Source organism: Mustelus asterias, unplaced genomic scaffold, assembly GCF_964213995.1.
Source record: "Mustelus asterias unplaced genomic scaffold, sMusAst1.hap1.1 HAP1_SCAFFOLD_4858, whole genome shotgun sequence".
Classification (NCBI taxonomy): Eukaryota; Metazoa; Chordata; class Chondrichthyes; order Carcharhiniformes; family Triakidae; genus Mustelus; species Mustelus asterias.
The window spans coordinates 1-12,426 of record NW_027594801.1 but is presented as its reverse complement, the minus strand read 5'-3'; the positions used below and the strand labels follow the sequence as shown (position 1 = coordinate 12,426).

At 53.3% G+C, this 12,426-nt stretch overlaps 1 protein-coding gene across 1 annotated transcript; it reads left to right on the top strand.

The window, feature by feature from the left end:
- Nucleotides 1-1,877: 1,877 nt before the first annotated feature.
- LOC144491260 (putative transcription factor p65 homolog) lies at nucleotides 1,878-11,552 on the top strand (the record flags this gene model as incomplete). The annotated part of the gene is made up of 8 exons (XM_078208942.1): nucleotides 1,878-2,035; nucleotides 3,879-3,970; nucleotides 7,201-7,341; nucleotides 8,758-8,862; nucleotides 9,035-9,250; nucleotides 10,135-10,212; nucleotides 10,382-10,480; nucleotides 10,613-11,552. Coding segments are annotated over 8 exons (1,686 nt in total), but the record flags the coding sequence as incomplete, so codon positions are not given.
- Between the last annotated feature and the right edge of the window lie 874 nt (nucleotides 11,553-12,426).

Below are 12,426 nucleotides of genomic sequence, written 5' to 3'. Positions count from 1 at the left end.
TCCCACAGACTGAAAGACGTGCTGGTTAGGGTGCTAAATTCTCCCTCAGTGTAACCCGAACAGGAGTGTGGCGACTTGGGGGATTTTCACAGTAACTTCATTGCAGTGTTAATGTAAGCCTACTTGTGACGAATAAATTTAAAACAAATAGATGTTTACAGCATGGAAACAGGCCCTTCGGCCCAACTTGTCCATGCCGCTCCTTTTTTTTTCAACCACTAAGCTAGTCCCAATTGCCCGCGTTTGGCCCATATCCCTCTATCCCCACCTTATCCATGTAACTGTCTAAATACTTTTTAAAAGACAAAATTGTACCCGTCTCTACTACTGCCTCTGGCAGCTCGTTCCAGACACGCACCACCCTCTGCGTGAAAAAATTGCCCCTCTGGACACTTTTGTATCTCTCCCCTCTCACCTTAAACCCTTGCCATCTAGTTTTAGACTCCCCTACCTTTGGGAAAAGATGTTGACTAGCTGATCTGTGCCCCTCATTATTTTATAGACCTCTATAACAGTTGATTTGATTTATTATTGTCACATGTATTAACATACAGTGAGTGAAAAGTATTGTTTCTTGCGCCCTATACAGACAAAGCATACCGTTCATAGAGAAGGAAAGGAGAGGGTGCAGAATGTAGTGTTACAGTCACAGCTAGGGTGTAGAGAAAGTTCAACTTAATGCAAGCTTAATTCAAAAGTCTGACAGCAGCAGGGAAGAAGCTGTTCTTGAGTCGGTCGGTACGTGACCTCAGACTTTTGTATCTTTTTCCCGATGGAAGAAGGTGGAAGAGAGAATGTCCGGGGTGCGTGGGGTCCTTGATTATGCTGGCTGCTTTTCCCCGAGGCAGCGGGAAGTGTAGACAGAGTCAATGGATGGGAGGCTGGTTTGCGTGATGGGACTGGGCTACATTCAGGACCTTTTGTAGTTTCTTGCGGTCTTGGGCAGAGCAGGAGCCCATACCAAGCTGTGATACAACCAGAAAGAATGCTTTCTATGGGGCATCTGTAAAGGAATTTGTGGAATTCACCACGACAGAAAATAGTTGAAGCCAAAACGCTGTGTGATTTCAAGAAGGAATTAGATGCACTTCTTGCGGCTGAAGGGATATGAGTGAGTAGGGGCTGGAATCGGTGGATTCAATTTGATTCTATCTTCCACCTTCTTCCCTGGGTGAAAAAGATACAAAAGTCTGGGGTCACGTACCAACTGACTCAAGAACAGCTTCTTCCCTGCTGCCGGCAGACTTTTGAATGGACCTACCTTATATTGAGCTGATCTTTCTCTACACCCTAGTTATGGCTAGAAAGAAAGAAAGAAACCCTACAGTGCAGAAGGAGGCCATCCGGCCCATCGAGTCTGCACCGACCACAATCCCACCCAGGCCCTACCCCCACATATTTACCCGCTAATCCCTCTAACCTACGCATCTTAAGATTCTAAGGGGCAATTTTTAACCTGGCCAATCAACCTAACCCGCACATCTTTGGACTGTGGGAGGAAACCGGAGCACCCGGAGGAAACCCACGCAGACACGAGGAGAATGTGCAAACTCCACACAGACAGCGACCCGAGCCGGGAATCGAACCCAGGACCCTGGAGCTGTGAAGCAGCAGTGCTAACCCACTGCGCTACCGTGGCTGTAACACTACATTCTGCATTCTCTCTTTGCCTTCTCTATGAACGGTATGCTTTGTACAGCGCGCAAGAAATGATACTTTTCACTGTATCCCAATACATGTGACAATAATCAAATATGATCACAATGAATGGCGGAGCAGGCTCAAAGGGGCGAATGGCCTCCTCCTGCTTTCTATATATCTGTGTCAACGAGAATTGGGTAAGCTGTCATTAACCGCGTCTCGTGTGTGTGCGTGTGTGTGCCTTACAGATTGTGAACTACGTGGGACAAGCCAGGATCCGTATCTGTCTCGTAACCAAGAAGGAGCCCTATAAGCCTCACCCTCATGACCTGGTGGGCAAAGATTGCAAGGACGGTTACTACGAGGCTGACCTGCCCGCACGGAGTATCCACAGGTCAGTATGTGGGCGGGGGGGTGGGGGAGGAGGTGAGAAACGCCAGGATAGAGGGAGGAGGGGGCACCGAGTTGTCATGGGGCCAGTGACGGGGGTCTGTGTCGTCTGTGCCTTAAAGAAATGTGTATTTTTTAAATCATGTTCTCTGCAGCTTTGTGGTTTTTTTTCTTATTGTTGCCAAACTGTCTGCTAAGTCCTCTTATTGCTGGGGCTTTTAGATTTTTTATTACTGTCACAAGTAGGCTTACATGAGGTTGCTGTGAAAATTCCCCCAGTCGCCACACTCTTGTTCGGGTTACACCTGAGGGAGAATTTAGCACCCTAACCAGCACGTCTTTCGGACTGTGGGAGGAAACCGGAGCACCCGGAGGAAACCCACGCAGACACGGGGAGAACGTGCAGACTCCGCACAGACAGTGACCCAAACCGGGAATCGAACCCAGGTCCCTGGCACCATGAGGCAGCAGCGCTAACCCACTGTGTCGCCACACTCCGGCGCCTGTTCGGGTAACACTGAGAGAGAATTAAGCACGGACAATGCACCCTAACCAGCTCGTCTTTCGGACTGTGGGAGGAAACCGGAGCACCCGGAGGAAACCCACACAGACACGGGGAGAACGTGCAGACTCCGCACAGACAGTGACCCAAGCCGGGAATCGAACCGCTTGATTGGCACCCATCCACAAACATTCACTCCCTCCACCACCGAAGCACAGTGGCAGCAGTGTGTACCATCTACAAGATGCACTGCAGCGACTCACCAAGGCTCCTTCGACAGCACCTTCCAAACCCGCCACCTCTACCACCTAGAAGGACAATGGGGGGGGGGGGCAGCAGACACATGGGGAATGGAACCCGGGTGAGCGTGTGAATACAGTGAAAACCTACCCCTAACATCTCCTCTGTACCCACTCCCCAAACCTGTGAACGTGCAAACTCCGCACAGTGACCCAAGCCAGGAATTGAACCCGGGTCCCTGGCGTTGTGAGGCAGCAGTGCTCACCACTGTGCCACCATGTCCTCAGGTACTTTTTGGAATTTTTATGACCCTACGTTGTGAGGGGGTAGAATGATTGACAGGTGAGGTGACAGGACGACTTGCATTTTGAATTTTGGATTGCAGTTTTAGTTTAGAAGAAGGACATCAGACTGAAAGCAGTGTTTCTCTCTCTCCCTGGGATTGGAAATTCTGCTGGCTAGCCGGAAGCAAGGTTTCTAGCCTTCCTGCAGTGAAAATTCTGCTCTTGGTGGTTTGCTAGCTAGTACCTAGAGTCTCTCTCTCTCTCCCTGGTGTTTTGGGAAGCGGTTCTGACTTCCAAGCTTGTGTGTGTGTATCAAGAGAACTGGAGCATTCAACCAAAGGACTAAGCTCCAGCATCACGTGAGCATTGGTATTTTCTGTGCTAAACTTGCGGCAAGGGTTTTGTTTAAGGAGGTTTGTTTGGTTGGAACATTTTACCTACTTGTCAAGGGTTATACGATATCATAGTTGTTCTTTTTTTCCGCCTTGTTTGTAATTGGTAAAAGTTATTGCGAAATGTATTCTTGAAGAAACTTTGGTAAAAGCTCCCTAGTGGGTCATTTGGATCGTACCTGAGGCGAAACATCTGCTTACTCCAGCCAAATTCAAATCGCAGACTTCGTAAAGCACTTAAGAGTTACTGGCCTGAATGATAACAGGTCGTAGAGGGAGAGTGTGGGTGTTGCTCACTCGGTGCGTGTGGGCACGCGCGCAAGGAGGTAATTGGGCAATGGTTAGAGATTGCTGAGCTGCCTTCCCATGTGACCTGTTTGAGTCTCTTCCTGTCCACTCACACTCTATCTATCTCTCTCTCGGTTTCAGTTTCCAGAACCTGGGTATTCAGTGCGTGAAGAAACGAGAAGTGGCTCTGGCCATCCAGAGCCGGATCAACAAAAATGTTAACCCCTTCAACAGTGAGTACCTTGCGGGCAGAAAGAGCTGGGCAAAGCTGGCATTGACATTGATTTGATCTATTATTGTCACATGCATTGGGACACAGTGAAAAGTATTGTTTCTTGCGCGCTATACAGACAAAGCATACCCTTCATAGAGAAGGAAAGGAGAAGATGGAGAATGTAGTGTTACAGTCATAGCTAGGATGTAGAGAAAGATCAGCTTAATATTTGATTTGATTTATTATTGTCACATGTACTGGGATACAGTGAAAAGTATTGTTTCTTGCGCGCTATACAGACAAAGCATACCCTTCATAGAGAAGGAAAGGAGAGGGTGCAGAATGTAGTGTTACAGTCACAGCTAGGGTGTAGAGAAAGATCTCCCGTGGGGTGGCACAGCGGGTTAGCGCTGTTGCCTCACGGCGCCAGGGACCCGGGTTCGATTCCCGGACTTGGGTCACTGTCTGTGCGGAGTCTGCACGTTCTCCCCGTGTCCGCGTGGGTTTCCTCCGGGTGCTACGGTTTCCTCTCACAGTCTGAAAGACGTGCTGGTTAGGGTGCTAAATTCTCCCTCAGTGTTACCCGAACAGGTGCCGGAGTGTGGCGACTTGGGGATTCTCACAGTAACTTCATCGCAGTGTTAATGTAAGTCTATTTGTGACTAAAAAACAAACTTTTACTTTTACTTTAACTACCTTCTGCACTCTCTCCTTTCCTTCTCTATGAACAGTATGCTTTGTTTGTATAGCACGCAAGAAACAATACTTTTCACTGTATCCCAGTACATGTGACAATAATAAATCAAATATTAAGTTGATCTTTCTCTACACCCCACCTGTGACTGTAACACATTCTGCACCCTCTCCTTTCCTTCTCGATGAATGGTATGCTTTGTCTGTATAGCGCGCAAGAAACAATACTTTTCACTGTGTCCCAATACATGTGACAATAATAAATCAAATCAAACGTCTGTGGGTTTCCTCCGGGTGCTCCTGTTTCCTCCCACAGTCCAAAGATGTGCGGGTTAGGTGGATTGGCCGTGCTAAATTGCCCCTTAGTGTCAGGAGGCTTAGCTAGGGTAAAATGCATAGGGTTATGGGAATAGGGCCTGCCTCGATTGGCCGAATGGCCGCCGCCTTCTGCACTGTAAGATTCTATGATCAACTTAATGCGAGGTAGGTCCATTCAAAAGTCTGACAGCAGCAGGGAAGAAGCTGTTCTTGAGTTGGTTGGTACGTGACCTCAGACTTTTGTATCTTTTTCCCGACGGAAGAAGGTGGAAGAGAGAATGTCCGGGGTGCGTGGTGTCCTTTATTATGCTGGCTGCTTTTCCCCGAGGCAGCGGGAAGTGTAGACAGAGTCAATGGATGGGAGGCTGGTTTGCGTGATGGGACTGGGCTGCATTCACAACCCCTTGTAGTTCCTTGCGGTCTTGGGCAGAGCAGGAGCCCATACCAAGCTGTGACACAACCAGAAAGGATGCTTTCAATGGTGCATCTGTGGAATATTCCACCAATTCTGGCAGGCAGGGGGAGTTTCACACTAACTTCAGTGCGGTGTACCTTCTTGCAACACAAGTAAATAAATGTAAAAACTGGGCCTCAGTGGTTGGCTCAACATTTATTGCCCATCTTTATCTGCCCCCCTAGAGAAGGTGGTGGGTGAGCCGCCATCTTGAACCCGCTGCAGTCCCCGTGTGGTGTAGGTACACCCACAGTGCTGTTAGGGAGGGAGTTCCAGGATTGTGATTGGACATCAGTCAGTCCCCGTGTGTGGTGTAGGTACACACACAGTGCTGTTAGGGAGGGAGTTCCAGGATTGTGGTTGGACATCAGTCAGTCCCCGTGTGTGGTGTAGGTACACCCACAGTGCTGTTAAGGAGGGAGTTCCAGGATTTTGACCCCAGCCACAGTGAAGGAACGGCCGATATATTTCCAAGTCGGGATGGTGAGGGGCTCGGAGGGGGGAACTTGCAGGTGGGGGTGTTCCCCATGTGTCTGCTGCCCCCCCCACCCCTTGTCCTTCCAGAATCATAGAATCCCTACGGTGCAAAATGAGGTAATTCGGGCAACCAAGTCTGCACCGACCACAATCCCACCCAGGTCCTTTCCCCATAACCCCATATATTTACCCTGCTAATCCCCCTGACAGTAATGGGCAATTTAGCATGGCATCTTTGGATACTAAGGGGCAATTTAGCACAGCCAATGCACCCTAACCCACACGCCTTTTGGACTGTGGGAGGAAACCGGAGCACCCGGAGGAAACCCACGCAGACACGGGGAGAACGTGCAAACTCCGCACAGACAGTGACCCAAGCCAGGAATCGAACCCAGGTCCCTGGCGCTGTGAGGCAGCAGTGCTAACCACTGTGCCACCACTGTGCTGCCTTTTGTCCTTCTAGGTGGTAGAGGTGGCGGGTTTGGAAGTTGCTGTCGAAGGAGCCTTGGCGAGTCGCTGCAGTGCATCTTGTAGATGGTACACACTGCTGCCACTGTGCGTCGGTGGTGGAGGGAGTGAGTGTTTGTGGTTAGCGTGTCGATCGAGCGGGGCTGCTTTGTCCTGGATGGTGTCGAGCTTCTCGAGTGTTGTTGGGAGCCGCACTCATCCAGGCAAGTGGGGAGTGTTCCATCGCAGTCCTGACTTGTGTCCTTGTAGATGGTGGACAGGCTTTGGGGGGGAGTCAGGAGGTGAGTTACTCTCCGCAGGATTCCCAGCCTCTGATTTGCGGCATGGTGGCACAGTGGGTTAGCACTGCTGTCTCACAGTGCCAGGGACCCTGGGTTTGATTCCCGGCTCGGGTCACTGTCTGTGTGGAGTCTGCACGTTCTCCCCGTGTCTGCGTGGGTTTCCTCCGGGTGCTCCGGTTTCCTCCCACAGTCCAAAGATGTGCGGGTTAGGTGGATTGGCCAGGCTAAATTGCCCCTCAGTGACAGGGGGACGAGCTAGGATAAATGCATGGGGTTATGGGGTAGGGCCTTGGAGGGATTGTGGTTGGTGCAGACTCGATGGGTCGGATGGCACTGGAGGGATTCTATCTGCTCTGGTAGCCACTGTATTTAGATGGTTGGGTCCAGTTCAGTTTCTGGTCAATGGTAACCCCCAGGATGTTGATAGTGGGGGGATTCAGTGATGGTAACCCCCAGGATGTTGATAGTCGGGGGGGATTCAGTGATGGTCACCCCCAGGATGCTGATGGTGGGGGGGATTCAGTGATGGTAATGCCAGTGAATGTTTGTGTGTTGCAGTTTCTCCAGAGGAATTGTTGAACGAGACTGAGGAGGATCTGAACGTTGTCCGACTTTGTTTCCAAGTCTTTCTTCCCAATGAAGTTGGAATTTGCAATGTTCCTCTGCTGCCTGTTGTGTCCAATCCAATCTATGACAACCGTAAGTAGGAGAATCCATGTGTTGGCCTCAGAGGGAGCTTTACTCTGTATCTGACCCCGTGCTGTACCTGTCCTGGGAGTGTTTGATGGGGGACGGTGTAGAGGGAGCTTTACTCTGTATCTAACCCCGTGCTGTACCTGTCCTGGGAGTGTTTGATGGGGACAGTGTAGAGGGAGCTTTACTCTGTATCTAACCCCGTGCTGAACCTGTCCTGGGAGTGTTTGATGGGGGGGACAGTGTAGAGGGAGCTTTACTCTGTATCTAACCCCGTGCTGCACCTGTCCTGGGAGTATTTGATGGGGGACAGTGTTGAGGGAGCTTTCCTCTGTATCTAACCCCGTGCTGTACCTGTCCTGGGAATGTTTGATGGGGGACAGTGTAGAGGGAGCTTTACTCTGTATCTAACGCCGTGCTGTACCTGTCCTGGGAGTGTTTGATGGGGGACAGTGTAGAAGGAGCTTTACTCTGCATCTAACCCCGTGCTGTACCTGTCCTGGGAATGTTTGATGGGGGACAGTGTAGAGGGAGCTTTACTCTGTATCTAACGCCGTGCTGTACCTGTCCTGGGAGTGTTTGATGGGGGACAGTGTAGAGGGAGCTTTACTCTGTATCGAACCCCGTTCTATACCAGTCCTGGGAGTGTTTGATGGGGGACAGTGTAGAGGGAGCTTTACTCTGCATCTAACCCCGTGCTGTCCCTATCCTAGGAGTGTTTGATGGGGGACAGTGTAGAGGGAGCTTTACTGTGTATCTAACCCCGTGCTGTACCTGTCCTGGGAGTGTTTCATGGGGGACAGTGTAGAGGTAGCTTTACTCTGTATCTAACCCCGTGCTGTACCTGTCCTGGGAGTGTTTGATGGGGACAGTGTCAAGGGAGCTTTACTCTGTATCTAACCCCGTTCTATACCAGTCCTGGGAGTGTTTGATGGGGGACAGTGTAGAGGGAGCTTTACTCTGTATCTAACCCCGTGCTGTACCTGTCCTGGGAGTGTTTGATGGGGGACAGTGTAGAGGTAGCTTTACTCTGTATCTAACCCCGTGCTGTACCTGTCCTGGGAGTGTTTGATGGGGACAGTGTCAAGGGAGCTTTACTCTGTATCTAACCCCGTGCTGTACCTGTCCTGGGAGTGTTTGATGGGGGACAGTGTAGAGGGAGCTTTACTCTGTATCTAACCCCGTGCTGTACCTGTCCTGGGAGTGTTTGATGGGGGACAGTGTAGAGGGAGCTTTACTCTGTATCTAACCCCGTTCTATACCAGTCCTGGGAGTGTTTGATGGGGGACAGTGTAGAGGGAGCTTTACTCTGTATCTAACCCCGTGCTGTACCTGTCCTGGGAGTGTTTGATGAGGGAAGAGTGTGGAGGAAGCTTTACTCTGCTGTATAGAGTTTGAAAGCTTGGATATCTTTGATTTCAGGAGCCCCGAATACAGCGGAGTTGAAAATCTGTCGCGTGAACAAGAACTCTGGGAGTTGCAAGGGCGGAGAGGAAATCTTCTTGCTCTGTGACAAAGTTCAGAAAGGTAATTTTGAAGACTGGTGTATGGGGGACACTGCAGTAACTCGTGTCTCCCATTGGGAGCACAGCTCGTAGGTCATTGTGGATGGGTAGGAATAGTAATGTGGAAAGACGTATGTAACCCGTGTATCCCCCCTCTCTCTCTCTCTCTCTCACCGGCGCTGCGTCATGATCAGAAGATATCGAGGTGCGGTTCTTCACCACCGATTGGGAAGGGAAGGGTTCCTTCTCCCAGGCCGACGTCCACCGCCAGGTGGCGATCGTCTTCAAGACCCCGCCCTACAAGGACCTGTCGCTGAGCCAGCCCGTCACAGTCCACATGCAGCTGCGCCGCCCCTCCGACAAGGAGGTCAGCGACGCCATGGAGTTCCAGTACCTTCCGGACGACCGAGGTGAGTGGGGAATCTCAACGGGGCGCCACTCGCTGCCGTCCGGCCCCCCCCCCTCTCCCTGCAGTGGGGGGGGGGGGGGGGGGGGGGGGCCTTCGAGGCCAATCAAGTACTTCTGTGAAGTGCGGCCGCCCATCTTGGCCAAGAGTGGGGCGGCCATTTTGGCCAACGGGGGAGTCAGTGGCCATTTTGGCCAAGGGGTGGGGCGGCCATTATGGCTAACAGGTGGGCCAGCCATTTTGGCCACTGGGGGTGGGGCTGGTCCTTTTGGCCAATGGGGGTGGGGCCGGCCCTTTAGGCCAATGGAGGGAGGGGCCTGCCCTTTTGGCCAAGAGGGGGGGTGGGTGCGGCCATTTTGGCCAAGAGGGCGGCCATTTTGTGCTTGGTGAGATCTCACACATTGGGTGGTTTTTTTTTTTGCGTTGGCTAAGGATCGTGGGCGAAGGATAGGCGTGTGCCCCTCTCCAGGACACTGGCGCCTTTTCCGGTACACCCGAGGGAGAATTTAGCACGGGCCAATGCACCCTAACCAGCACGGTCTTTGGGAGGAAACCCATGAAGACACGGGGAGAACGTGCAGACTCCTCACAGACCGTGACCCAAGGCCGGGAATCGAACCCGGCTCCCCGGCGCTGGGAGGCAGCGGTGCCAACCAGTGTGCCACCGTGCCGCTGACGCGTGCGGTCAAAAGGCTGCCGGGTGGCGCTTCGACACGAGGCCATTCTCGGCAGGATGCTGTCGTGTGTGGGTGGGGGGGTTGGTGTCGTCCCAGGAGCAGCTGGTTGGGGCGTGCCGCGCGTGCGTGGTGAATGGAATGTTGCTACACCAGGGGAATTGGTGCTGTCCCAAACATCATCTCTCTTCGTTCCTCCTCTCTTTCAAAACAGATCCCTACGGTACCCAGGAAAAGCGGCGCAAGACGCGCATCGAGTTCATGAACATGCTACACAAATGCAACTTGCAGGGTGAGGACCGCATGCCTCCCTCCCTTTTTAAACACGCCGTTCTATTTTACCGTGCCAGGATTACTGGGTAATTGTGTGCGGATTATTGGTCGTACTCTCGCCTTCCTGAGTTAATCTGTGGCCCCTCTCTTTCTCTCCCACCCCCCCCACCTTCTCCTCCGATCCCCAGGGACGCCCCCCGCTCAGCGGCCGATCGCCACGCCCCACCGAGCCGTCGGCAACAGCAGAGGGACTGCCGTCAAGATGTACGAGAAGATGGAGCCCCGAGGTGCGCCGTCTGTACTTTTCCAGCCTTTTGGTGGGTGGGTGGGTGGGTGGAAGGAGATGGTCGTGCGGCAACGTTGTGGGGGTTTGGTTGACGAGGGTCTCCTTTTTTTTTTTTACTTTTGTGTCTCCCCAGGTGGGACAGCCCCGGACATCCTGGGAGGTACCGCGCCGTCCGGACTCGGATACCAGCCGCTTGACCGCTACTCGGCCTGCCACCAGCAGGTGCCCGCCCCGGTCCCCCCGGTGCAAGCCCCCATCCCCCAGCAGCCCTACTATTTGCCCACGGATGCCCGGGCCAGCCCCTTTGCCTTTGCCAGCAAGGCGCCGGACGTGGCCAATGTGTCCAGCGCTTTCTCTACCATCGACGTGACCGAGCTCTTTGGCGCCTCCTTCCAGCTGGGGCAGGAGGGGGGAGGGGCGGGGGTGACCCCCACCCCTCCCGCCGCCGCCGGCCTGGTGAAACCGGAGCTGTACCTGGGTGAGGGGCCCCACTCCATGGATCAGTTCCTGGGCGAAGTGGCCCTGCTGGGCCAGGAGGGCGAGTGCGTCAGCCTGGGCTCCATCGACACGGTGGATTTCCGCGAGATGTTGCGGCAGGAGATGGCCAACGCCCAGCCGCTGGCACCGTCGGGGGCAGCGCCCAACCCCCCGAGGGGGGCGGCGTTGGCAGCGGACTTTGGGCCGGACGCCCTGGCCAGTAGCTTGCACACGGGCACGCTGATGAGTTACTCACCGGACATCCTGAAGTTGATGGCCAATAGCCAGGAGGAGGAGAAAGCACAGACAGGAGAGACCACTCTCAACGGGGACCTGGAGGCCGTCACCTTCCTGCCCGACACCTCGGAGGACGATCACCTCCTGTCGCTCTTTTCCCAAAGCTTTGAGCTGATGAACTCCTCCGAGATTAACAAGATCTACGAGGCCCAATAGGGAGCAGATTCTCCCGCTCCCTGCTTCCTTCAATCCTGGCCCCAGGTTCACGTTCTCATCATTATCTTCAGTCTCCCTCTTTTCCATTCCCCCTTCTCTCCTTCCTCTCTGCTCCCTCCTCTCTCTCTCTCTCCTTCCCCTCTCCTCCCTCCTCTCTCTCTCCACTCTCTCTTCCTTCCCCTCCATTCCCCCTTCTCTCCTTCCCCTCCATTCCCCCTTCTCTCCTTCCCCTCCATTCCCCCTTCTCTCCTTCCCCTCCATTCCCCCTTCTCTCCTTCCCCTCCATTCCCCCTTCTCTCCTTCCTCTCCCCTCTCTCTCCTTCCCCTCTCTCTCTCCTTCCCCTCTCTCTCTCCTTCCCCTCTCCCTCTCCTTCCCCTCTCTCTCTCCTTCCCCTCTCTCTCTCTCCTTCCCCCTCTCTCTCTCTCCTTCCCCTCTCTCTCTCTCCTTCCCCTCTCTCTCTCTCTCCTTCCCCTCTCTCTCTCTCCTTCCCCTCTCTCTCTCTCCTTCCCCTCTCTCTCTCTCCTTCCCCTCTCTCTCTCTCCTTCCCCTCTCTCTCTCTCCTTCCCCTCTCTCTCTCTCCTTCCCCTCTCTCTCTCTCCTTCCCCTCTCTCTCTCTCCTTCCCCTCTCTCTCTCTCCTTCCCCTCTCTCTCTCTCCTTCCCCCTCTCTCTCTCTCCTTCCCCTCTCTCTCTCTCCTTCCCCTCTCTCTCTCTCCTTCCCCTCTCTCTCTCTCCTTCCCCTCTCTCTCTCTCCTTCCCCTCTCTCTCTCTCCTTCCCCTCTCTCTCTCTCCTTCCCCTCTCTCTCTCTCCTTCCCCTCTCTCTCTCTCCTTCCCCTCTCTCTCTCTTCCCCCCTCTTTCTCTCTCTCTCTCCCCCCTCTTTCTCTCTCTCTCTCCCCCCTTTTTCTCTCTCTCTCTCCCCCCTCTTTCTCTCTCTCTCTCCCCCCTCTTTCCTCTCTCTCTCTCCCCCCTCTTTCTCTCTCTCTCTCTCCCCCCTCTTTCTCTCTCTCTCTCCCCCC